Here is a 27,707-nt window from a genome sequence, read left to right on the forward strand (position 1 = left end):
AACAAAACATATTTCACTAAACTGTTGACAGCCTCTCTCTCTGAGCGCTGGAGAAAGGAATAAAGGACAGAGAGGAGGAGATGGTGGTGAGATATTCTGTATAGCTAAAGGTAAATGTGTCACCCAATTATAAAAATACACTTAAACAACACAATGTAACTCCAAGTCAATCACACTTCTGTGAAATCAAACTGTCCACTTAGGAAGCAACACTGATTGACAATAAATGTCACATGCTGTTGTGCAAATGGAATAGACAACAGGTGGAAATTATAGGCAATTAGCAAGACACCCCCAATAAAGGACTGGTTTTGCAGGTGGTGACCACAGACCACTTCTCAGTTCCTATGCTTCCTGGCTGATGTTTTGGTCACTTTTGAATGCTGGCGGTGCTTTCACTCTAGTGGTAGCATGCGACGGAGTCTACAACCCACACAAGTGGCTCAGGTAGTGCAGCTCATCCAGGATGGCACATCAATGCGAGCTGTGGCAAGAAGGTTTGCTGTGTCTGTCAGCGTAGTGTCAAGAGCATGGAGGCGCTACCAGGAGACAGGCCAGTACATCAGGAGACGTGGAGGAGGCCGTAGGAGGGCAACAACCCAGCAGCAGGACTGCTACCTCCGCCTTTGTGCAAGGAGGAGCAGGAGGTGCACTGCCAGAGCCCTGCAAAATGACCTCCAGCAGGCCATAAATGTGCATGTGTCTGCTCAAACGGTCAGAAACAGACTCCATGAGGGTGGTATGAGGGCCCGACGTCCACAGGTGGGGGTTGTGCTTACAGCCCAACACCGTGCAGGACGTTTGGCATTTGCCAGAGAACACCAAGATTGGCAAATTCGCCACTGGCGCCCTGTGCTCTTCACAGATGAAAGCAGGTTCACACTGAGCACGTGACAGACGTGACAGAGTCTGGAGACGCCGTGGAGAATGTTCTGCTGCCTGCAACATCCTCCAGCATGACCGGTTTGGCGGTGGGTCAGTCATGGTGTGGGGTGGCATTTCTTTGGGGGGCCGCACAGCCCTCCATGTGCTCGCCAGAGGTAGCCTGACTGCCATTAGGTACCGAGATGAGATCCTCAGACCCCTTGTGAGACCATATGCTGGTGCGGTTCGCCCTGGGTTCCTCCTAATGCAAGACAATGCTAGACCTCATGTGGCTGGAGTGTGTCAGCAGTTCCTGCAAGAGGAAGGCATTGATGCTATGGACTGGCCCGCCCGTTCCCCAGACCTGAATCCAATTGAGCACATCTGGGACATCATGTCTCGCTCCATCCACCAACGCGGATGCTTTAGTCCAGATCTGGGAGGAGATCCCTCAGGAGACCATCCGCCACCTCATCAGGAGCATGCCCAGGCGTTGTAGGGAGGTCATACAGGCACGTGGAGGCCACACACACTACTGAGCCTCATTTTGACTTGTTTTAAGGACATTACATCAAAGTTGGATCAGCCTGTAGTGTGGTTTTCCACTTTAATTTTGAGGGTGACTCCAAATCCAGACCGCCATGGGTTGATACATTTGATTTCCATTGATCATTTTTGTGTGGTTTTATTGTCAGCACATTCAACTATGTAAAGAAAAAAGTATTTAATAAGATTATTTCATTCATTCAGATCTAGGATGTGTTATTTTAGTGTTCCCTTTATTTTTTGAGCAGTGTATGTTTGTAAATCTACCATTAAAAAGCACCATAGCGATTAAGTGTCCATATAGCTTGAGCAAGGCACTTAACCCTAATTGCTCCTGTAAGTCGCTCTGGATAAGAGCGTCTGCTAAATGACTAAAATGTAAATGTAAAATATATATAGCAGGTGGATCCTGTTTCCATTGATCATCCTTGAGATGCCTCTACAACTTGATTGGAGTCCACCTGCGGTAAATTCAATTATTGGACAAGATTTGGAAAGGCACACACCTGTCTATATAAGGTTCCTCAGTTGACTGTGCATGTCAGAGCAAAAACCAAGCCATGAGGTTAAAGGAATTGTCCGTAGAGCTCCGAGACAGGATTGTGTCGAGGCACAGATCTGGGGAAGGATACCAACAAATGTCTGCAGCATTGAAGGTCCCCGAAGAACACAGTGGCCTCCATCATGCTTAAATGGAAGAAGTTTGGAACCACCAAGACTCTTCCTAGAGCTGTCCGCCCAGCCAAACTAAGCAATCGGGGTAGAAGGGCCTTGGTCAGGGAGGTGACCAAGAACCCAATGGTCACTCTGACAGAGCTCCAGAGTTCCTCTGTGGAGATGGGAGAAACTTCCAGAAGGACAACCATCTCTGAGGCACTCCACCAATCAGGCCTTTATGGTAGAGTGGCCAGACGGAAGCCACTCCTCATTAAAAGGCACATGACAGCCCCCTTGGAGTTTGCCAAAAGCCACCTAATGGACTGTTAGACCATGAGAAACAAGATTCTCTGGTCTGATGAAACCAAGATTGAACTCTTTGGCATGAATACCAAGCGTCACGTCTGGAGGAAACCTGGCACCATCCCTACGGTGAAGCATGGTGGTGGCAGCAGCATCATGCTGTGGGGATGTTTTTCAGCAGCAGGGACTGGGAGACTAGTCAGGATCGAAGGAAAGATGAATGGCGCAAAGTACAGAGAGATCCTTGATGAAAACCTGCTCCAGAGTCTTCAGGACCTCAGACTGGGGTGAAGGTTCACCTTCCAACAGGACAACAACCCTAAGCACACAGCCAAGACAATGCAGGAGTGGCTTCGGGACAAGTCTCTGAATGTCTTTGAGTGGCCCAGCCAGAGCCCGGACTTGAACCCGATTGAACATCTCTGGAGAGACCTGAAAATAGCTGTGCAGCGACAATCGCTGTCCAACCTGACAGAGCTTGAGAAGATCTGCAGAGAAGAATGGGAGAAACTCCCGAAATACAGGTGTGCCAAGCTTGTAGCGTCATACCCAAGAAGACTTGAGGCTGTACTCGCTGCCAAAGGTGCTTTAATAAAGTACTGAGTAAAGGGTCTGAATACTTATGTAAATGTTTTTTAATTCATTTTTAATTCATTTGCTAAAAATTCTAAAAAAAACAGTTTTTGCTTTGTCATTATGGGGTATTGTGTGTAGCTTGATGAGGGATAAAAACAATTTCATCAATTTTAGAATAAGGCTGTAAAGTCAAGGGGCCTGAATACTTTCCGAATGCACTGTATATATACTGCAACTTAGTAAAATCTTTGAAATTTAATTAATATTGTATAATGTTACAGTTATGAGAGCGATTTCAAATGTCTTCATTTTCAGGTTTGTATAAGAATGTATTCACCTAAGATTATTCTCTAAATAAAGTTATTGTTTTATTAATATGATATCACTTGTTTGTCTTATCATATGTGAGACGAAATGCTATATTTAATTTGTTTTGGTGCAGATATTTGTTTAATATCGAGATAGTGTCTGATCACAGAACATTCCATCAAAAGAGAAAAATACCATCGTCACTGAAACGTCTAACCAATTTACAGTAAAAGGTATTTCTATTCTGATTTCAGATGATCAATCCTTACAAAATAAGGAAGCCTCAATATGCTCCAAGTTTCTCTCTATCATCATTAGAAAGTTTTGTAAATGGTAGTATAAGATACACATTTTCACAGGTGTTTTTTCTTGACTGATGACAATTTGATGTGGTGCTATTGTGAGTCATATCATTTGAAAGAGCTGTTTCTAAGTACGTATTATGTTTCATATAAGGTTTGACACCAGCAAATCATTCAAATTTATGCACACCGAGGTCATGGTCCAGTAAAAAGCGAAACATTCCACTGAGCAGGAAAGGGTTAAATCAACAAGTAATTTCTGCAGGCCTTTTATTTGAAATAAATTGTGGTTTAATTGAACCTGGTCAGTCAATCGATTGCTCTTCCCTCTCCCAGCCTCTAGTTAGCATGATGGAAGATCAATCAACTTCTAGTGAATCTTTGTTTTCATTTTAACAACTCTACTTATGTGCTAGACGCCCTGCTAAAACAAGAATCCTCAGGGGCTGATTTGCTTCATCCTTTCTTGCTGCAGCTTTCTGCTCCCCTAATTGTGGAATCATTGACACATCTTTTACTTGAAAATTATCTTGGGTGCTATTCCTAGGTTCTGGACGGCTGCCCATGTGCTCCCTCTCCACCAAGGTTGTGACCCCTCTGACATTAATTATTATCTCCCAATCTCAAAACTGTCTTGCCTAGCGAACATTTTTGAATCTTTAAATCAACACTCAGCTTACAGATGACATTGTAAATTGCATGGACAAACGGCAGCATTGTACTACCCTTTTTATAGACCTGTTGAAGGCTTTCGCCACTGTTGACCATTCATTATTAATTTGTAGACAGGCAGCCGTCAGGCAGCCTGCATTTGGTTTGAAAACTACCTGTCAGACAGGACACAATGCATTTCTTCTGATGGTGTTAAATCAGGTTTCCTGGGTCGATTTTAGGTGGGTCGATTTTAGGTCCTATAGTTTTTACTGTCTATATACACTAACGTTCAAAAGTTTGGGGTCACTTAGACATTTCCTTTTGTTTTCCATGAATAAATACATGAAGTGAGTTTGAATAGGAAATATAGCAAAATGCATAGGAAATGTAGTCATTGACAAGGTTAGAAATTATGATTTTTAATAGAAATAAGTGTCCTTTAAACGTTGCTTTCGTCAAAGAATCCTCCATTTGCAGCAATTACAGCCTTGCAGACCTTTGGCATTCTAGTTGTGAATTTGTTGAGGTAATCTGAAGACATTTCACCCCATGCTTCCTGAAGCACCTCCCACAAGTTGGACTGGCTTGATGGGCACTTCTTACGGTCAAGCTGCTCCCAAAACAGCTCAATAGGGTTGAGATTCGGTGACTGTGCTGGCCACTCCATTATAGACAGAATACCCACTGACTGCTTCTTCTCTAAATAGTTATTGCATAGTTTGGAGCTATGCTTTGGGTCATTGTCCTGTTGTAGGAGGAAATTAGCTCCAATCAAGCGCCGTCCACAGGGTATGGCATGGCGTTGCAAAATGGAGTGATAGCCTTCCTTCTTCAAGATCCCTTTTACCCTGTACAAATCTCCCACTTTACCACCACCAAAGCACCCCCAGACCATCACATTGCCTCCACCATGCTTGACAGATGGCATCAAGCACTCCTCTAGCATATTTTTATTTGGTCTGCGTCTCACAAATGTTCTTCTTTGTGATCCGAACACCTCAAACTTCGATTCGTCTGTCCATAACACTTTTTTCCAATCTTCCTCTGTCCAGTGTCTATTTTCTTTTGCCCATCTTAATCTTTTCTTTTTATTGGCCAGTCTGAGATATGGCTTTTTCTTTGCAACTCTGCCTAGAAGGTAAGCATCCCGGAGTCGCCTCTTCACTGTTGAAGTTGAGACTGGTGTTTTGCGGGTACTATTATCTCTCAAACTACACACTAATGTATTTGTCCTCTTGCACACCGGGGCCTCCCACTCCTCTTTCTATTCTGGTTAGAGCCAGTTTGCGCTGTTCTGTGAAGGGAGTAGTACACAGCGTTGTACGAGATCTTCAGTTTCTTGGCAATTTCTTGCATAGAATAGCCTTCATTTCTCAGAACAAGAATAGACTGACGAGTTTCAGAAGAAAGTTTTGTTTCTGGCCATTTTGAGCCTGTAATCGAACCCACAATTGCTGATGCTTCAGATACTCAACTAGTCTCAAGAAAGCTTCTTTAAATCAGCACAACAGTTTTCAGCTGTGCTAACATAATTGCAAAAGGGTTTTCTAATGATCAATTAGACTTTTAAAATGATACACTTGGATTAGCAAACAACGTGCCATTGGAACACAGGACTGATGGTTGCTGATAATGGGCCTCTGTACGCCTATGTAGATATTCCATAAAAAATCTGTCGTTTCCAGCTACAATAGCCATTTACAACATTAACAATGTCTACACTGTATTTCTGATCAATTTGATGTTATTTTAAAATGGACCAAAAAAATAGCATTTCAAAAACAAAGACAATTAAGTGACCCCAAACTTTTGAACGGTAGTGTAAACAATATTGGTCTATCTGCACAGATTTTCTTTTACATACACCTGTATGCAGATGACACTTGTGTATGCTATTATCTGTTGACAAGGCTCTCTGAGCTACAATCTGCCTTTTTTGCTTTGCAGAAAGCCCTTGTTGAACTGAATTTGGTACTTAATACAGCTAAAACTAAGTATGTGTTATTTTCCAAAACACGTAGAAATGTAGCCGATGATTTATCCATACGTACTTTGGATGGTGCCCTCATTGATCGTGTCCACGCTTATAAATATCTGGGCATGTGAATTTATGAAAAGCTGTCTTTCAAAAAGCATGTTGATTAGTTAGTTATGAACAAAAAAAGGCTTATTCTACTGGAACAGGTCCTGTCTTTCGTTAAATAGCAGAAAAGGCTGGTAGGCTGGCCCTCAAAGTCTTGATGCATTGTGCTCTTTTTGTCTATAAAGCCTTCTTGCATAAACCTCCGCCATACCTTACCTCATTGTTAACCTTCAGGCGTATAAGTCAACAGACCCGGACTCAGGGACGGATAACCCTGGAGATCCCTTCAAACTTTTTTTTTTGCGCCTCATGTGGAATGAGTTTCCGTTCTGAAAATGTGTCGCCGGACAACGTGACCGAGAAGATTTGAATTTACCGGCCATTTGAGAAATTTACCAGACCCATATGCATTGGGTGCGTAACCATTAGGGCATCCACCACTGTGCTCAGAATGACAGAAATCACATTTAGATTATGGTAATGTACTCTTAACAGAACATGCAACTCCTGTAATGAAGCAGCCAATAAAGTGATTTTCAAACATTTGCCAAAATGATACTCGTGGGAAAACACCATTCTAAACAGCACACTTGATGCGAGCGGTATATTGCAGAGAATCTCAAACTTAGAGGGTGAATCTAAAGATGCAACAACTAGGATGGGTTGATAATATGACTAGGATTGTGCCTTTGGCTTCTGGACAACGAAAGAAAGTTGATATGAAAACCAATAGAACAGGAGAGAAATGGCATAAGTCTTATAGGCAGCACGCTTGGCAAAAGGCCTAGCTGATTATTGAGTTGCGCCTGTCAATGAAAAGCATCTAAAATGTGTGAAGATGTGTCTTGGGTATAATTTAAAATGTTGAGACAAGAAGGGGAGTGGTGTGTGGCGAAGATAGCCTATGGGCATCTCTCTCCAGAATGCACTCCGCTGTCTCCCGCAAATTGTTGCACATTCATTGTTTCATTGTGTGAATTGTTTGCCCTTCGATTGTTTATTTTGATCAATTCCCCTTTAAATATGTCACCAGTAGTAAATGTACCGTTAATCCCCGTCATTTGGTCACATTAATTTCTGTTAATGTATTAGTAATTAGGCCTACAGTCAGTTATTTACGTTCCCATTCTGGGAGTGGAAATGTTGTTTGCAAAGTTCACAACCTGCTACACTTGTGAGAAACAAGTTTAGCTTTTTTTCATAACCATAATTTATGAGTTGTTAATTTTTTTATTGTCTTTTGTTTGGGGTGCTCCATGTGAACAAGAGCATGCGTCTGGTTTCTGTCTTGTTAATGTTAAGGGAGCACGCATAGAAGTAGCCTAGCCTACCTGGATTGCTGCGCGCAAATGTAGGAAAGTGCCCATTTGGGGATGATTGATTTCTGATTGTCTTAACTCACCACATCCACCACTAATAAGCCGAGCTTCTCTGTAATTTTTTCTTCACCTCACACAGTAAGTCAACAGTCAGTTTTTTGTACATCCATTGTGAATGATGGCCTTCTGTGCAGAACTATTAGGCTTATTTGAAAAATCTTTCCAACAATCTCCCCCTCGAAATAAACCAGCCTTGGTGTGAAAGAGCAAAACATCTGATGATCCCAAAATATCCAAGGGAAACATCAACATACCTTCTTTCCCTTGCGCAAAAACAGCTGTCTGTCCCGAGCTCACTGGCGTGGGAAACTTGAATAGGCTAGTTGATAGAATGTAGTAAGTTTGCTAGAGACAGGTTCAGGCTGGATTCAGTTGATTGATTTGATACAATGTAGCACTCCACTAGTAATAGCTCAAGTCAAGAGAGATAGAAAGGGAGGCAGACAGGCTGAGTAGAGAGATAAATGTGATTGAAAGAACTAGAATTTTATCAGTATTGTTTTCTACTGTTTTTATTTGTCTGCTTTACGTATTTGTACTTAGTTGACAAGGAAAACAGCTGCATTGGCCACTGAGTTCCATGCGTTCATTTAGGCTATTTAACGGTGTATCAATGTGTCCGTATGGCAGAGGCTGGTGCTCTAGAATTAGTTTAATTGAAACTTGTATATTTGTATAATTTTAATTAAGATATTTATGATTAACCACGTGACAATGATTTTGAGAAATGAAAACGTTATTATTGAAATTAAACTGTTCCACGAAAAACTGCATATGAAAATCATAACTGGTAGGATAAATTGTATGCTTCCCCAAACGTTAAACTCACCCACCGCCTATGAAATCTTTATGAAATAATTATATCCACGTTTCCATGGTCGGATATTCAAGCAAGGTACACATGGCCAACAGTATGTGGACACCCGCTTGTCGAACATCTAATTCCAAAATCATGGGCATTAATATTGAGTCGGTCCCCCCTTTGCTGCTATAACAGCCTCCACTCTTCTGGGAAGGCTTTCCACTAGACGATGGGACATTTGGCCAGCAACAATTGTATTTTTAGGCCTTTAAAATTAACAGGCCAAAAGCCGGCAATTACCAGCAAACGGAAACCCTGCTCTAGGGCCATTCATGTAGATGTTAGAAGGCCTTTTTACTGAAGAATGTGTTTGTTTCGTATGATTGTGTTTTGCTTTTTGTGTTTGCTTTTCATGTATTGTGTAATTAAAGTATTCAGATCCCTTGACTTTTTCCACTTTGTTACATTACAGCCTTATTCTACAATGGATTAAATAGTTTTTCCCCCTCATCAATCTACACACAATAACCCATAACGACAAAGCAAAAAAAGAGGTTGACATTTTTCCAAATTTATAAAAATAAAAAACGTATATATCACAATGTGCCAGGTTTCCTCCAGACGTGACACTTGGCATTCAGGCCAAAGAGTTCAATCTTGGGTTCATCAGACCAGAGAATCTTGTTTCGCATGGTCTGAGTCCTTTAGGTGCCTTTTGGCAAACTCCAAGCGGGATGTCATGTGCCTTTTACTGAGGAGTGGCTTCTGTCTGGCCACTCTTCCATAAAGGCCTGACTGGTGGAGTGCTGCAGAGATGGTTGTCCTTCTGTAAGGTTATCCCATCTCCACAGAGGGACTATGGAGCTCTGTCAGAGTGACCATCGGGTTCTTGGTCACCTCCCTGACCAAGGACCTTCACCCCCAATTGCTCAGTTTGGCCGGGCGGCCAGCTCTAGGAAGAATCTTGATGGCTCCAAACTTCTTCCATTTAAGAATGATGGAGGCCACTGTGTTCTTGGGGACCTTTCATTCTGCAGACATTTTTTGGTACCATTCCCAGATCTGTGCCTCTACACAATCCTGTCTCAGAGCTCTACGGACAATTCCTTCGACCTTATGGCTTGGTTTTTGCAGTGGGACCTTATGTAGACAGGTGTGTGCCTTTCCAAATCACGTCCAATCAATTGAATTGACCACAGGTGGACTCCAATCAAGTTGTAGAAAACATCTCACTGATGATCAATGGAAACAGGATGCACTTGAGCTCAATTTCGAAGTCTCATAGCAAAGGGTCTGAATACTTATATAAATAAGGTATCTGTTTGTTTTTTTAAATATATTTTCACAAATTTATAAAATCTGTTTTCACTTTGTCATTATGGGGTATTGTGTGTAGATTGATGAGGATTTTTTTTATTTAATCCATTTTAGAATAAGGCTGTAATGTAACAAAATGAGGAAAAGGTCAAGGGCTCTGAATACTTTCTGAATGCACTGTAGATATGTATAGTGAAATTGGTGTTTATTGATGTGTTCATGCAGGGTCCATCTGCAAAATAAACCATGGTCTCAGCATGACTCCCTGCTTATATAAAGGTTAAATAAAATATCACAAAAATGTAAAAAGAGGATTCATAGAATAAATTGCTAAATTTTTCGGTAGCATGCCGTGTCCCCCTACCTGTACGTGGTGCCAGTGCGGGGGTGGGGGGTGTTCTTGCAGCGGTAGAAGGTGGGGTCGCGCATGCAGCCGTTGTTGGAGGCCATGTCAATCTTGGCCCGCATGCAGCAGGTCTGGCCGTACTCCGTGCCCATCTTCATCTCCTCCCACATCTTTAGGTTCTGCTCCACCGCTGGGGGAGGGGTGGAGAAAAGGAGGGGGAGAGGGGTGGGAGAAAGAGAGAAAGAAGAGTGAAGACTGCGAGCGGTTTTGAATATCACAGTCATTATTTACTGAATTCCAAATTGACCCTAGACAAGTTCAAGCAATATGCGAGGTTCTCTATCAAAATCAGTCGCTTGTCTTGCAAGCTAATTAGCATTATTAGCACAGTCAAAAATATTGGTATGGTCTGTTTTTGGATTCAAACAGAATTCACTAGAACACCACATTTTCTAACCAACCCAATTCATTTGAATATCAACGTGTACAATTTTAAAGCCTCTGCTGATGAAATCCAACTTTCAAAATAAGTACTTGCTAGCTAAGAGTCAACTGACAAGCTAGCCAATTAATGGAATGGTATCGAACTCAAATACATGGTTTGCATGTGTTTGATACCATTCCATTCACTCTATCCCAGCCATTAATATGAGCTGTCCTTCCCTCAGCAGCCTCCTGTGATAAAGGTCCCACAGTTGACATTGGACGTCAGAGCAGTAACTAAACCATTTAGAAAGACATACCCAAGACTACTCAAAGCTGTAATCGCCGCCAAAGGTGCTTCTACAAAGTATTGTCTCAGGGGTGTGAATACATATGTAAATGAGATCTGTATTTCATATTCAATACATTTGCTAACATTTCTAAAAACATGTTTTTACTTTGTCAAAATTTTATCCATTTTGAATTTAGGATGGTGACACAAAATGTGGAATAAGTAAAGGGGTATGAATACTTTCTGAAGGCACTATAGCGGTTTAGCTTACTAGGACACACACCAACTCGTAGACGTATCAACTAGCTAGCTAGCACATTATCCCGTTAGACTGTTAAATGAGCAGCAAGCAAGCTACAAGTTATGCCAAATAATAGAGGTCTTCTAAAGTAGGACTTGCATTGCAACGTGCAGAATGCAAACAGCGCTGTGCTGAAAACTGACAAACTTCAGGGGAGATTTTCTCTGAACATCTTTTGAGTGGCAGGCAGCCTAGCAGTTAAGAGCATTGGGCCAGTAAACGAAAGGTCGCTAGTTAGAATCCCCGAGCCGACTAGGTGAAAAATCTGCCGATGTGCCATTGAGCAAGGCACTTAACCCTAATTGCTCCTGTAAGTCGCTCTGGAAAGGGTTTATAATAATACAAAACGTGTACGCCCAGCAGTGTTCTAGAATATTGGACCGTTGGCTTTCATACTTTTCTAATTCTGAGTGCAGCTCAAGCTATTTCTCCAACTGTCAACATTCAAATTAATAGAGGACGAGTACCGGAGGGCGTTGGTTGGTAATTGTGGGGATGGTGGTCTCAGAGCCCCGTAGCTATGTCATAATGGGAAACCGGACTATCGCGTCTCAGCGTCTGTGGACTGTGATTTACGCTTAAGAGCGGCTGCTTCATGACTAAAATGTAACATCTGATCAGGGATACCTCCGTTATAACTAGCTCTACTGAGCTAGCTTAGAATCTCTTTTCAAAAACTTACAGAGCTCAAAATGTATGTTGGGGTCAATGCGACTAAATGATGGAGCAAGTCACGTGGTAAAAACTTCCACATACCCTCTGAACAGTGGAGGCTCCTCAGAGGAGGAAGGGGAGGACTATCCTCCTCAGTGAATTTCATTAAAAAAAAAAAAGTGAAACTTGTAAAAAGTTATCCTTTTTAGATAAAACTATGCTAAATATATTGTATTTCAATGAAGGTCTCAACAGCACTCTGTAACAGCACTCTGTAGGGCAGCACCATGGTGTAGCTGGAGGACAGCTAACTTCCATCCTCCTCTGGGTACATTGACTTCAAAACAAATCCTACGAGGCTCATTGTTCACACCACCTTCCATAGACTTACACAGTAATTATGACAACTTCTAGAGAATGTCCTCCAACCCATCAGAGCTCTTGCAGCATGAACTGACATGTTGTCCACCCAATCAAAGAATCAGATAATTAATCTAGTACTTAAAGCATAAGCTACAGCTAGCTAGCACTGCAGTGCATAAAATGTGGTGAGTAGTTGACTCAAAGTGAGAGAGAGACAATAGTTGAACAGTTAAATACATTTCTTCAAAAATGAAGGAGAAGCAGAGATATATATTTAGTATTTTTTTCACTTTCACCGGTGTGACTGCTAAACTGCTTACTGACTATACAATGATTGTAGCAGGTTTCCTAAAGCGTTAGTTCTATTAGCTATGTTGACTATGACGTTACTTTAGCTAATATGGTGACAATGATCTAGGCTGTGTGTAGCAGTTATGATATGGTTTGGCTTGGAAAGTTTTTTAAGCCTGGTCACATACAGCTGATGTGTTGTGCATTGAAGTCCACAAGCGAAGGGAAAAGGTGAGAGGAGGAGAGCACGTAGATGCGAGAAGGAATGCAATGTGGCTGCTATGAAAGTGAACTGTGTTAATGTGTGATCAGGGTTGTTTGTATTCATGCCACCGATTCTGTTGAAAAAAACATTTCTTAAACGGAAGCAAACGGAACAAAACGGGGATAAACATACCAGAATTTGTCCAATAAAACAAATTTGCATCTGTTGGACTAATGATTACACCCTAGACGAGCTAGTTGCAAGGCGGTATTGAATGTGTTGCTGTCTGTCCATGTGTCACTGTCTGGCACCTCAAATATTTATCTCGACCTGTGTGCACCTACGTTGTAAACTTTCATTCATAGGCTAGGTTGTAGCCACCTCATGATGAGTATAGGGCAAATTCAAGTATCAAGTAGAAGCCTAAACCTATCGATGTTACATTGAGCTGGGTGAATGGAATATGAATGACAGTCATCCAATATGCTGTAATAGAAATAAGGCCATGCTCATGGAAAAAAATAATCGTCCTCCCTCATCTTAAACGGCACCGACCGCCACTGCCTCTGAAATTTCAGAGAAAATCAGTTTCAGATCTAACGCAGTGGCTACGGACAAGGGGTCAAGTTGGTAGTCAGCTATTACACCACTCATATTGCCCTTACAGTTGCTGCGGTGGCGTGACTCTGTGCGCTGCTCCCTTTCTGCCTTCATCTGCTCTGGGGGTGTGTCGTCGATGTAGGCCTTGCCATCCCTCAGCAGCTGCTCCGCCATGCCCTGGATGCGGGGAAAGTGGTCGCTGGTGTAGGTGAACTGGTCTGGCTTGATCTGCAGCATGGCCACGTCCTCCAGGATCACCTGAGACAGACACAAAGGAAAATGATTAGGCTAGATCCCTTTTCTGTGGTTTCATCCTTACCACTTTATACTTGTGGTTGTTTTAGTAGGTCAGACATTCGATCATTTCCCTTTTTTACAAGTATCAAGTAATTCAGCTTTTACATAATGCCTCCAGGCAATAGTAATACATACAGTGGGGAGAACAAGTATTTGATACACTGCCGATTTTGCAGGTTTTCCTACTTACAAAGCATGTAGAGGTCTGTAATTTTTATCATAGGTACACTTCAACTCTGAGAGACGGAATCTAAAACAAAAATCCAGAAAATCACATTGTATGATTTTTAAGTAATTCATTTGCATTTTATTGCATGACATAAGTATTTGATCACTTACCAACCAGTAAGAATTCCGGCTCTCACAGACCTGTTAGTTTTTCTTTAAGTAGCCCTCCTGTTCTCCACTCATTACCTGTATTAACTGCACCTGTTTGAACTCGTTACCTGTATAAAAGACACCTGTCCACACACTCAATCAAACAGACTCCAACCTCTCCACAATGGCCAAGACCAGAGAGCTGTGTAAGGACATCAGGGATAAAATTGTAGACCTGCACAAGGCTGGGATGGGCTACAGGACAATAGGCAAGCAGCTTGGTGAAAAGGCAACAACTGTTGGCGCAATTATTAGAAAATGGAAGAAGTTCAAGATGACGGTCAATCACCCTCGGTCTGGGGCTCCACGCAAGATCTCACCTCGTGGGGCATCAATGATCATGAGGAAGGTGAGGGATCAGCCCAAAACTACACGGCAAGACCTGGTCAATGACCTGAAGAGAGCTGGGACCACAGTCTCAAAGAAAACCATTAGTAACACACTACGCCGTCATGGATTAAAATCCTGCAGCGCACGCAAGGTCCCCCTGCTCAAGCCAGCGCATGTCCAGGCCTGTCTGAAGTTTGCCAATGACCATCTGGATGATCCAGAGGAGGAATGGGAGAAGGCCATGTGGTCTGTTGAGACAAAAATATAGCTTTTTGGTCTAAACTCCACTCGCCGTGTTTGGAGGAAGAAGAAGGATGAGTACAACCCCAAGAACACCATCCCAACCGTGAAGCATGGAGGTGGAAACATCATTCTTTGGGGATCTGTTCTGCAAAGGGGACAGGACGACTGCACCGTATTGAGGGGAGGATGGATGGGGCCATGTATCGCGAGATCTTGGCCAATAACCTCCTTCCCTCAGTAAGAGCATTGAAGATGGGTCGTGGCTGGGTCTTCCAGCATGACAACGACCCGAAACACACAGCCAGGGCAACTAAGGAGTGGCTCCGTAAGAAGCATTTCAAGGTCCTGGAGTGGCCTAGCCAGTCTCCAGACCTGAACCCAATAGAAAATCTTTGGCAGGAGCTGAAAATCCGTATTGCCCAGCAACAGCCCTGAAACCTGAAGGATTTTGAGAAGGTCTGTATGGAGGAGTGGGCCAAAATCCCTGCTGCAGTGTGTGCAAACCTGGTCAAGACCTACAGGAAACGTATGATCTCTAATTGCAAACAAAGGTTTCTGTACCAAATATTAAGTTCTGCTTTTCTGATGTATCAAATACTTATGTCATGCAATAAAATGCAAATGAATTACTTAAAAATCATACAATGTGATTTTCTGGATTTTTGTTTTAGATTCCGTCTCTCACAGTTGAAGTGTACCTATGATAAAAATGACAGACCTCTACATGCTTTGTAAGTAGGAAAACCTGCAAAATCGGCAGTGTATCAAATACTTGTTCTCCCCACTGTAAATGCATTCTCTCTCCTAAAATGTCTTATTTTCTTTAATGTAGCCTATTCTCGGTTTTCACACAGGATTGTTTATACATGAATTCAGAAGATTGGGGTGGGGGGATACCTTCTCAAAGTCCTCCTTCTCCTTCTCAGGGTTGGTGTCGTCAAAGCGCATGATGAGCTTGCCCTTGAAGGTCACCTGGTAGTGCTGGTTGAGCAGGGCAGCCTTGGCATGGCCAATGTGCAGGTACCTAAGAAAAAGAGACATGTACAAAAGTTTTCTGTATGTTTTTCCTAATGAACACATCACTGTTGTTGTGGGAAGTTGCCCCTTACCCGCTGGCCTCAGGGGGGAAGCGGACCACCACCTTGCCCATCTCGGCTCCTGGAAGCTCCACAAACTTCCCCACGTCCTGCTTCTTCTCCTTCTCCTCAGACTGAGAACAGGGACACAGAGAGGAGGATACAGTCAGGGGGATATTGGAATGCTTGATTTAAGTGAACATTTGTGTTAAGTGTGAAGATCTCAAATTAGGACTCTGCTCTTAACAGTGTATTCACATTGCTCACTACTTGGGCCACAAAACAACCAGAAATCTTTCATTTTCAATGGAAGGAGGAGACATTCAGCGAGTTGACCATTGGCAGTTGTGTTACTTACATTGGAATTACGTGGGGGGGCCTTGCTGTTGGCGTACTTGTTGCCCACGGCAGTGAAGGGCACCTGGGAGCCCAGGAAGGAGAACCAGCGAGCCACATGGGACAAGGCCCCAGCTTGCGTCTGCATTGACTGCCACTCACTGCTACCTGTTCACACACGAGAGAGATGGAGAGAGAGATGTCCTGATGGGCAGTAGAATGTGTGAGGGACTCGGTTTGAACCTGAGTTACATGACTAGAAGCCTAGGCAACATGGCTGCATCTACCCCATCCATCTTCATGTTTAGTATTAAAAGACTATCAGCTGAACATGACAAGAGCCAAGTTCTCCCCAAGATTGATTTTAATGACGGGGCATACAAGCAAAGGCATACAAAGTAGCATACAGGGCAGTAAACGCCAACACATTAAATTGAAACCAACAGAAGCCCAACAAAGCTAGGTGGGGAGGCCTAAACTACCTAAGACCCTCAAACTCAATTCTGGACCTTGAAGCCAGCTCCACTTCATTGTTCCCCTCTAAATCAGGGTTAGACTTGGGACACCAGGTGTGTGCAATTAATTATTAGGTAGAACAGAAAACCAGCAGGCTCCGGACCTCGTAGGGTAAGAGTTGAGTTCCCCTGGCCTAAGATATGGTGGGGGAAACACTGACCTTTGAGCACGGCCCACACACAGATGTCGGCCAGAGTCAAGCTGTGGCCCACAAGAAAGGTGCGCAGCTCCAGGGCCTTGTCCAGTTCCCCCAGGGCCGCGGCGGCAAAGCCAGACTGGCCACACACGCGTTGTGCACTGAACTCCAGCCAGTGGTCCACCTGGGAAGAAAAATAGGGAGGCACACAAGCAGTGAAGGACAGAAGAAGAATGGGGGAGGGCATAGATATAGTTGCATTGTGACTGAAAATAATGTACAGTGCATTTGGAAAGTATTCAGACCCCTTGACTTTTTCTACATTTTGTTACGTTACAGCCTTATTCTAAAATTGATTAAATTGTTTTTATCCCTCATCATACCCCATAATGACAAAGCAAAAGCCGGTTTTTAGATTTTTTTAGTTAGAGTCTTGGCGGTTCCAAACTTCTTCCATTTAAGAATGATGGAGGCCACTGTGTTCTTAGGGACCTTCAATGCTGCAGACATTTTTTGGTACCCTTCCCCAGATCTGTACCTCGACACAATCCTGTCTCGGAGCTCTACGGACAATTCCTTCGACCTCATGGCTTGGTTTTTGCTCTGACATGCACTCTCAACTGTGGGACCTTATATAAACAGGTGTGTGCATTTCCAAATAATGTCTAATTAAACTTAATTTACCACAGGTGGACTCCAATGAAGTTGTAGAAAAATCTCAAGGACGTCAAATGGAAACAGGATACACCTGAGCTCAATTTCAAGTCTCATAGCAAAGGGTCTGAATAATTATGTAAATAAGGTATTTCTGTTGTTATTTTTAATAGATTTGCAAAGATTTCTAAAAACCTGTTTTTGCTTTGTCATTATGGGGTATTGTGTGTAGATTGATGAGGATTTTTATTTATTTAATCAATTTTAGAATATGGCTGTAACGTAACAAAATGTGGGGAAAGGGTCTGAATACTTTCCGAATGCACTTTAACTATATCCATGGCATTTCGGACTGTGTACCATACGACTGTGTGCAATTTGAGGACTGAAAACAGCTGACAAATTGTGATTTTGGAGTGTTATGTCCCTTAGATTGAAAATAAATAAATAGTTGAATGGCTGAGTGAATTGAATGCAGCCTCCGGACTACTTCTGCCCTCCAGGTTTTCCGTTCAGTAGCCATAAACTGCGAGCTCAAGCTAATAATGCTGGGTAAATTTTGGGTATGCCCAAGTTTTGGGGTCAGTGCTAGTCTCACCTCAGTTTGTTCCAGCATGTTGGAGCCGTACAGGCCCAGACTGGGAGCCACACGGGCAAGATAGCGCGTGATGGAGTTCAAATCGCTGAACTGCACTGACCTAAGGGAGCGAGAGGGGGAGAAACACCACTGTCAGCCAGATAATACGTTTGATTGTTGCAAAGTCAGAGCCTTATAAAAAAAACGTATACAGAGTGGCTGCAGACTGAACAATTCTCTGAACTTTTTTTCCCTAAACTAAAAGATCCTGAAGCTTGTGCGGATCACGTTCTGCGTATGTGTTTTTTCTCTACTTTACGCAGTCTCTGCTCCACTCAGAGAACAGCCTACTCTGGCGAATGGTGCTTGTTTAATAAAGTTAGGTCAAAGCCAAATCAATGTCTGCAAGACCACATAATGATAGTATTCTACATAACAAAACCAAATATAACAGCATAGCGTTACTGTAAGAGAAAAACACCACCGCGTTTCTCTCTCATGTGGCCATAACTCAACAGGACATGCCACTAGGCAAAATACACAGGTAGGCTATGCCACAGTTTGTTAACACCGTCTGCTTTAAAATTTGCTCACTGTACATCATTCAAAACAACACTGTAGGCTACTTTGAAACACTGCATAGCTCAAGAAGAACTAAATGCAAATCCCCATGAAACTGAATGGACGTTTCACCGGTAAAACTTGAAGAATTATCATTCCTGATTGACAGTGAGAAATGTGAAGGGAAGGAGACCACAAAAATGTGTGAGTAAAATAGAAGTAAACAAACATGCACAGAACGTGATCCACACATGCACAGCAGCTTCGGGAACTATTTTCCCCCCCAAAAAAATCACGATAACATTAAGAAACAGCCATTTCTAGATGTTGTGGCTGTTGTTGTGTACTCACTGTGAGATGCAGAGCTTGTTGTCTTTGCCCTCCTCCACAGACACGTTCACGCTGCCCTTCACATGCTCTGCTGTCAACAGCGCCCCTGCAGGAGAGAAATCAATGTAATTGGCATTGAATGACCACACCTGTCACAGCATGCAATGCATTCCTTGACAGAGAGCCCTAAATAGAAAGGTTGTGTGTATGTGTAACACTCCAGAGACTAAACACACACAAATTTATGTTCTCACGTTGTTGTACATAAGACATGACACCCAAAGTCAACATTGACAAATGTCTCTCGACTTTCAAATATATTTAAAGCAACTAGCCCTAATGCCATATTAATGTAGGGTGGGTGGCAGGTAACCTAGCGGTTAAGAGTGTTGGGAGAAGGGTTTCTGGTTCAAATCCCTGAGCCGAATAGGTGAAAATCCCTTGAGCATTGTGCCCTTGAGCGGTTATTTTTGTGTCCTCAAAAGCTGTGAGCTGTAAATAATGTTATATCAACAGGCCAATTATAAATACAGTGCCTTCAGAAAGTATTCACACAGCCTTGACTTTTTCTACATTTGTGTTACTGCCTGAATTTAAAATGAATAAATTGAGATTTGTCACTGGCGTACACACAATGCCCCATAATGTTGCTCACCAAGAAGACAGTGAATATTCCTGAGTGGCCGAGTTAGTATTTACTTAAATCCTTTTGAAAATATATGGCAAGACCTGAAAATGGTAATCTAGCAATGATCAACAACCATTTTGAAAAGAATAATGGGCAGATGTTGCACAATCCATGTGTGCAGAGCTTTTAAGAGACTTACCCAGAAAGACTCAAGGCTGTAATCGCTGCCAAAGGTACTTTTACAAAGTATTGACTCAGGGGTGTGAATAATTATGTAAATGAGATTTCAGTATTTCATTTTTAATACATTTGCTAAAATGTCTAATTACATGTTTTCACTTTGTCATTATGGGGTATTGTGTGTAGATGGTTGAGAATACAAATATTTAATCCATTTTGAATACAGGCTGTAACAACAAAATCTGAAATACGTGAAGGGGTATGACTACTTTCTGAAGACATTGTACACGCATGCAACTTCTTAGTGCTATAGAACATAATTATTCGAATGCATGAACCAGTTTAAAGACAGTCTAACTAGCTTAATGCTAATTTATACTCTATGCAGACAGAAGGTTCGGAACGTAGCGCTGCTGCCTTTAGTCTCTTTCATGTCGCTTGCATCAGCCAGTTACACCGGACTGACACACAGGATGGTGCTGTTGTTGAGGTCAGGGGTATACATTGCACATTGATTGCAAAGCCATGATAACAACTCTCAATAGAAAAATACAGAATCATATTTGAATCATGAGTGGAAATGACTAAAGAGATGATGCAACCAGGTAGCTAGCTATGTGACCTTGCAAGATAAATTTAGCAAACGTTATAATTAGCCAGATAGCTAGCTACTACTTCCCGTCTAGGTAGCTACATAATCAGCTGTATTGTTGTGGTTTATTCCGCTGACATTTACAACAAATATCGTTACATCATGCAATGAGAACTTAAAATAAATAACTAACTAGTTATGATCTATTAGCTACATTAAATATATATTTTATTCATCTTGGCGATAGCTTCTTTGTGCCACGACGACAGAAACCAGGCTAGCTAGCCTTCTGTAATAAACTGACGGCACATGCAAACGTAAGCTAGCAAGTTAGCTTCCTTTTAGCCACATATTCTTATCCATCTGTTTTAGCTTTAGCTAGAAAACAATACTACCACGCATACCTAAAGGAGGGTTTCTGCTGTTGATGGTAAGGTTTAAAGCCATGCTTTCTCCTCCCTTTCTGATCGTGAAAGTTATCGCAGAGTTCCAAAACCTTCCCAAAGTCTGCTCGCGAACAGCACTCACTTCAAGCAAAAGCCACGCAGCAGCTAGCTTCTTTGATTATATGCAACGGCTTTAGGAATCCCCTTGAAATTGGTATAGAGAAGAAACGTTCCACTATCTTAAATCATGGCTATTTCATGACCTATGAATGAAAGAAAACTGAGAAAGAAAAGTGGAAGCAGAATAAATAAATCACCACATTTATTTTATTAGTGAATGAATAGCAAAAACATGAATTGTGTGGGCCAATAACTGGGTAAAGCTCATATCAGTTTGTAAAGATATTCAAATGACATGTCATATTTAATTTGCATACAATAAAACAGTAACAAACAGAATCTGTGACAGTATGTATTATTTCAAGCAGCAAGAATATCCAGATTTTTACGCACATTTTATTTATCTTCGTATTTTCATCAAAGAAAACAAGGCTAGTGATAAAGCGTGATGATTCATATTTATATTTATTGCTCAAATAGGCCTAATTATTGACAAAACACACGGGAATAGCATACCATTGAAAGCATCTTACTGTCCAAAGGGAATCTATGCAGCCGGCTATACTCTCTCAGTGGCGGTCGGTGCCGTTTAAGATGAGGGAGGACGATTACTTTTTTTTATGAGCATTGCCTTATTTCTATAACAGCATATTGGATGGCTGTCATTCATATTCCATTCACCCAGTTCAATGTAACATCGATAGATTTAGACTACTACATAATACTCAAATGTTCCCTATACCCATCATGAGGTTGCTACAACCTAGCCTACAAATGCAAGTTTACAACATACTGTAGGTGCACAGGTCAAGAGAAAAATGTGAGTAATCAAGGTGAGTAGGTGACAGACGGTGACATATTCAATACTGCCTTGCACACTCTTGCCTGCATCTAGCTGATCTAGGGTGTAATCATTAGTCCAACAGTTGCAAACAAGAGTTTCTATTGGATACATTTAGGTATATTTAGCCCCGTTTCGTTCTGTTTAAGCAACGTTTTTCAACCGAATTGGCGGAATGAATACACTCCTGATCACCCGCTAAACACAGTTCACTTTCATAGCAGCCACATACAAACAGCATGATCACTTTGCTCGTTGTATAATTTCTTCTTGCATCTACTCGCTCTCTTCCTGTCACCTTTTCCCTTCGCTTGTGGATATTATTGCACAACACAAGTTGTCTGTGACCAGGCGAAAAAACCTTTCCAAACCAAACCTTCCTACCATAATCGCTAACCGCTACACACAACCAACATTGTTGTCACCATATTAGCTAACGTCATAGTCAACATCGCTACTAGAACTACCGTGTTACTAAACCCACTACAATCATGCAGTATAGTGCACAGCAAGCAGTTTAGCAGTTACACCAGCAGGCCCCGGTGGCAATAAATTAATAAAATCAGAAGCTTACCTTGACTTAGAAGAGTTCCAGTGTTGGATAGCCATAGCCAGCTAGCTAACATAGCAACCCTCTCTGTTTGAGGCGGGTGTTTTTGTAGACTAAACTAGCCAGGTGCAGTCGCTAGCTGATTAAGTGAAATTGAAAAAATACGATGAAATATCTCTCTCTCTCTCTCTCTCTCTCTCTCTCTCTCTCTCTCTCTCTCTCTCTCTCTCTCTCTCTCATACACTTGCTTCTCCTTCATTTTTGAAGAAATTCATTTGTTCAAACCGTACAACTATTGTCTTTCTCTCTCTTTGAGTCAACTACTGTGTAGCCTAGTTATGCTAATATATTTGAGACCAGTGTATTGCAGTTAATTACCTCTTTGACTTAATAAGTAACATATATTTCAGTAGTAAACAGGGAAACAAGGAGTCCCAGACAGTTTCGCAATAGAACATACCAGAAGGGGGCATCGTTTACTAGGCTACCCAAATTATTGGGATCATCTGGTTCTCACTTCATGATAGAATGTTCAGATTTTTCTGCCTGATTGTGGTGCTCTTTATCTGAATAGTTAGGATTTTCTTGTGATCACAACAAAACAACTTATTTTGCTCAAATAAAGATAGATTATATTGTGTTTTCTTTGAAAAGATGGGCCTGGCAAGAGAATAGAACATTCCGTTTTCTGCCTGTGTGGCAATGTTTACCGCAATTTTCTGTATTATCTTGTGTAAGAACAAAACTATACTGAACACAACTATGAACTCAACATGTAATGTGTTGGTCCCATGTTTTATGAGCTGAAATAAAAGATCCCAGAAATGTTCCACACGCACAAAAAGCGTATTTCTCTCAAATGTTTAGCACAAATGTGCTTACATCCCTGTTAGTGAGCATTTCTCCTTTGCCAAGATAATCCATTCACCTGACAGGTGTGGCATATCAATAAGCTGATTAAACAGCATGATCATTACACAGTACATCCAACTGGCCTCACAACCGCAGACCATGTGTAACCACGCCAGCCCAGGACCTCCACATCCGGCTTCTTCACATGCGGGATCGTCTGAGACCAACCACCCGGACAGCTGATGAAACTGTGGGTTCGCACAACCGAAGAATTTCTGCACAAACTGTCAAAAACTGTCTTGTGGAAGCTCATCTGTGTGCTTGTCCTCCTCACCAGGGTCTTGACCTGACTGCAGTTTGGCGTCGTAACCGACTTCAGTGGGCTTCGATAGCCACTGGCACGCTGGAGAAGTGTGCTCTTCACGGATGAATCCCAGTTATAACTATACCGGGCAGATGGCAGACAGCGTTTATGGCATCATGTGGGCGAGCAGGTTTCTGATGACAACGTTGTGAACAGAGTGCCCCATGGTGGTGGTGGGGTTATGGTATGGGCAGGCATAAGCTACGAACAAACTGCATTTTATCGATGGCAATATCAATGCACAGAGATACCATTTACATTTACGTCATTTAGCAGACGCTCTTATCCAGAGTGACTTACAAATTGGTGCATTCACCTTATAGCCAGTGGGATAACCACTTTACAATATGTTTTTTTTTTTTTTTTGGGGGGGGGGGGCTAAGGGGGGGGGTAGAAGGATTACTTTATCCTATCCCAGGTATTCCTTAAAGAGGTGGGGTTTCAAGTGTCTCCGGAAGGTGGTGAGTGACTCCGCTGTCTTGGCGTCGTGAGGGAGCTTGTTCCACCATTGGGGTGCCAGAGCAGCGAACAGTTTTGACTGGGCTGAGCGGGAACTGTGCTTCCACAGAGGTAGGGGGGCCAGCAGGCCAGAGGTGGATGAACGCAATGCCCTCGTTTGGGTGTAGGGACTGATCAGAGCCTGAAGGTACGGAGGTGCCATTCCCCTCACAGCTCCGTAGGAAAGCACCATGGTCTTGTAGCAGATGCAAGCTTCAACTGGAAGCCAGTGGAGTGTGCGGAGGAGCGGGGTGACGTGAGATAACTTGGGAAGGTTGAACACCAGACGGGCTGCGGCATTCTGGATGAGTTGTAGGGGTTTAATGGCACAGGCAGGGAGCCCAGCCAACAGCGAGTTGCAGTAATCCAGACGGGAGATGACAAGTGCCTGGATTAGGACCTGTGCCGCTTCCTGTGTAAGGCAGGGTCGTACTCTCCGAATGTTGTTTACCATGACGAGATCCTGAGGCCCATTGTCGTGCCATTCATCCGTTGCCATCACATCATGTTTCAGCGTGATAATGCACAACCCCATGTTGCAATCTGTACACAATTCGTGGAAGCTGAAAATGTCCCAGTTCTTCCATGGCCTGCATACTCACCAGACATGTAACCCATAGAGCATGTTTGGGATGCTCTGGATTGACGTGTATGACAGCGTGTTCCAGTTCCCGCCAATATTCAGCAACTTCGCACAGCCATTGAAGAGGCCACAATCAACAGCCTGATCAACTCTATGCGAAGGAGATGTGTCGCGCTGCATGAGGCAAATTGTGGTCACACCAGATACTGACTGGTTTTCTGATCCATGCATCTACCTTTTTTTTTAAAGGTATCTGTGACCAACAGATGCATATATGTATTCCCAGTCATGTGAAATCCATAGATTACGGCCTAATGAATTCATTTAAAATGACTGATTTCCTTATATGAACTGTAACTCAGTAAAATCTTTGAAATTGTTGCATGTTGCATTTATATTTTTGTTCAGTGTACTGATTTTACTCAACTAGACATTGAAATAAATGGTGTTTCTTTAAAAATATGGGCCTGGCTGACATGGACTGTTTCCTCACCTTATTCTCCTTGTGGTTTTCCATGGTTGTTGGTTATTTCAAAGGTAACAAGAAGTGAAAACAAAACTAGGACTGAAGCAATAGACTCCTTATTTTACTCAACTAGAGATTGAAATAAATTGTGTTTCCTTGAAAAGATGGGCCTGGCTGACATGAAAAATAAATTTAGGGGAAAGGATCCACAGACACAGAGGCTGATTGCTGCAACTAGCTCTCACAGTCTCGATTCAGAATTAGACTTTCATCCATGTTTCTCAAACATCCAATTTCGAAGTTGAGTGTTTAAGGTTAAGTTTAGGCATTAACTCAGAATTTTAAAGGTTAGGCTTAAGTTTAGGCATTAACTCTGAAATCTTAAGGTTAGGCATTAATGAATGGTTTAGGTAAGGGTTAAAGTTTGGGATAGGCTTAAAAGAAAAATCTCAAAAACAACATTCTAACGCTGGATTTGAATTTGAAACCTGAGGTAGATGCTTATGCCCATATGCCATCCCCATCGTAAAACCAGAACCTACTTGAACTTAACAGCACTCACTGTTGGCCCTAGTGGCCGGTTTCCATGTCATCTCCCGACGTCCTCAGACATGGATGATGTCAAATACTGACTTGTATCACAGGTGATCTGGCTGGATTATCTTTCTGCACATCTCTTTATTTTAACATGTTGACTGCCATGGTTAACACAAACACAGGACATTGAACACTATCTGAATTCACTCAGAAAAGTAACAATATTACAGTGAGGTCAAACAGGTGTGTGTGTGTGTGTGTGTTAGTCAGATTATCCATTGTCCACAGCAACACTATTGATTATTCTCTACACCCAGTGAATGTGGTGTACTATGGTCTTAGAGAAGCTCTCACTAACCTTCATCTTTCTCTGTCTCCCGTTCCGGAGGACCTGAGGCTCTTGGACCGTGACTGAGGACACCCTGGCCTGACACCTGGATGTGCCTGGCCCATCCCCACCTGTCCTCTTTCTCTCCCTCAAGTCACTGACTCCTCACACACACAGAAACTTGGATTCCATTACTTACCATGACGTCTTTATGAAAACCCATTTGACCATAGGGTCTTGAAGTTTTAGTACCATCTCTATAGTCATTATGGATATTGTCTGAGCCTGCTTGCCATTAATACTGATATTGCTCTTTCCTTATTGAAATGGGGAATAAAGGAAGACTATGGTTTCATTTTCAGTGAATGTATGCTTTTATACGGTCTGTATCTCTGTATTACAGCAAGTCAAATAAAGATTTGTGCAAACTGGTGTGACTTCTTTGCCCAATGGTTTCCTAAGGCTGAGGTATTTAGTCAGTTATCAGTTACTCCTTTTTTATTTTTTAACTATTTTTTTAAACAATAAACAAAAACATACATAGACAAAAGCAATGGACAACTTAACATTTACATACATTTCCACAAACATTAATGACATCACATTTGCTCAGACCCACATGTTCCCACCTTATCCACACCTAATGTTGTTTCTAGTGCTTGGAAGACTCTGCCCCATATGACTTCAAATTGTGTTATGTTGTTTTTGTCTGTAGCCAGATTTTTTTCAATATTTAAAGCATTTGATTTAGTCAGTTATCAGTTATGGGGCACCATATTCCCGATAACTTTTCCCTGTATAATGCACTACTTTTTAACAGACACTATTGTCCCTGGTCAAAATGTGTGCACTATGTATAGGGAATACGGTGCCATTTGGGTCACATTCCATCTGTTGATGAAGCCACTTGAAATCAATGGCTGCATACCAATTGTCCATCCCTCTCCTCATGGATATCCAAGCATTGGATAGGTGTAAGCATTGGCTTGAGCTACTTTACACCATTGTTAAATCCCTGAGATGAGACAAATGTGCAAGTCTACACTTTGGGAGAAGGATCATGGATATGCAGCCAATGTTAATGGTCACACACCTTTGAGTCATTAGTAAAAAAAAAAGATTAAAAAAAAGGGTATTCTATACAAGCGCAAATAATTGACACAAGTTGTTGCAGTAGTAAGTAGTAAGCAGTAGTAAAATCCATAATTAACATATACAGCTCTGGATCCATTAGGGTGCCCTTTGGGACTCAGGCAGAAAACGGAATGTTCTATTCTTAGCCAGGCCCATCTTTTCAAAGAAAACACAATTTAATTATATCTCTATTTGAGCAAAATAAGTAGTTTTGTTGTGATCACAAGAAAATCTTAACATTTCAGGTAAAGAGTGCCACAGTCAGGCAGAAAAATCAGAATGTTCTATCATAAAGTGAGAACAATTTGTTTCCCTGGCTGTTATATGGCCTCTATTTTGAAATACTATAACAGTAAACTAATAGATTACATTCACTGTTATAACCCTGTCTCCAATATAATATTTTAGTTCCGTGGGAAAAGGCATCCGTCCCATGGTCTGTTTTGTCAACGAGCTCAATGTATTCCAAACACTGGTGATAACCATATGATCCCAATAATTTAGGTAGCCTAGTAAACGATGCCCCCTTCTGGTATGTTCTATTCCGAAACTGTCTGGGACTCGTTGTTGTTTCCCTGTTTACTACTCAAATATATTTTACTTATTAAGTCAAAGACTAAATTAACTGCAATACACTGGTCTCAAATATATTATCATAACTAGGCTACACAGAACCACGGCGGGTCCATTGTAAATTTAGAGGCTTTTCACCATATTAAAACGTGTCCCAGTGCAACATGCCTAGCTCTGCCCACTGATGCTTGGCTTATGGAGCACTCTTTGAAATAAGCACTAGTATCGTCATATTGTACGCCACAGTGGATGCGTCATAATACCCATAAAAACACAGAAATGGTTCCAATCGTTTTTCCGCCATTCATTTTTCACATCGTGAATTTTAGAAACACTTAAAATTAAGTGTGTGTTTGGTGTAGACTTACCTTGGT

General features: G+C 42.0%; 1 protein-coding gene across 1 annotated transcript in view; it reads right to left on the reverse strand.

The window, feature by feature from the left end:
- Nucleotides 1-20,663, reverse strand: part of LOC311102860 (bifunctional glutamate/proline--tRNA ligase-like) — an 83,830-nt gene extending 63,167 nt beyond the window's left edge. Inside the window, exons 1-9 of the mRNA XM_084144308.1 lie at nt 20,506-20,663; nt 18,723-18,807; nt 17,832-17,931; nt 16,604-16,763; nt 15,950-16,095; nt 15,625-15,725; nt 15,413-15,539; nt 13,333-13,525; nt 10,157-10,328 (exon numbers count right to left, since the gene is read on the reverse strand). Coding sequence (XP_084000434.1) covers nt 10,157-10,328; nt 13,333-13,525; nt 15,413-15,539; nt 15,625-15,725; nt 15,950-16,095; nt 16,604-16,763; nt 17,832-17,931; nt 18,723-18,807; nt 20,506-20,548 — 1,127 coding nt within the window. The 5' untranslated portion in view covers nt 20,549-20,663. The remainder of the gene's footprint in view (nt 1-10,156; nt 10,329-13,332; nt 13,526-15,412; nt 15,540-15,624; nt 15,726-15,949; nt 16,096-16,603; nt 16,764-17,831; nt 17,932-18,722; nt 18,808-20,505) is intronic.
- Between the last annotated feature and the right edge of the window lie 7,044 nt (nt 20,664-27,707).

This window comes from Coregonus lavaretus (genome assembly GCF_964263955.1).
Source record: "Coregonus lavaretus genome assembly, chromosome: 27".
NCBI lineage: Eukaryota > Metazoa > Chordata > Actinopteri > Salmoniformes > Salmonidae > Coregonus > Coregonus lavaretus.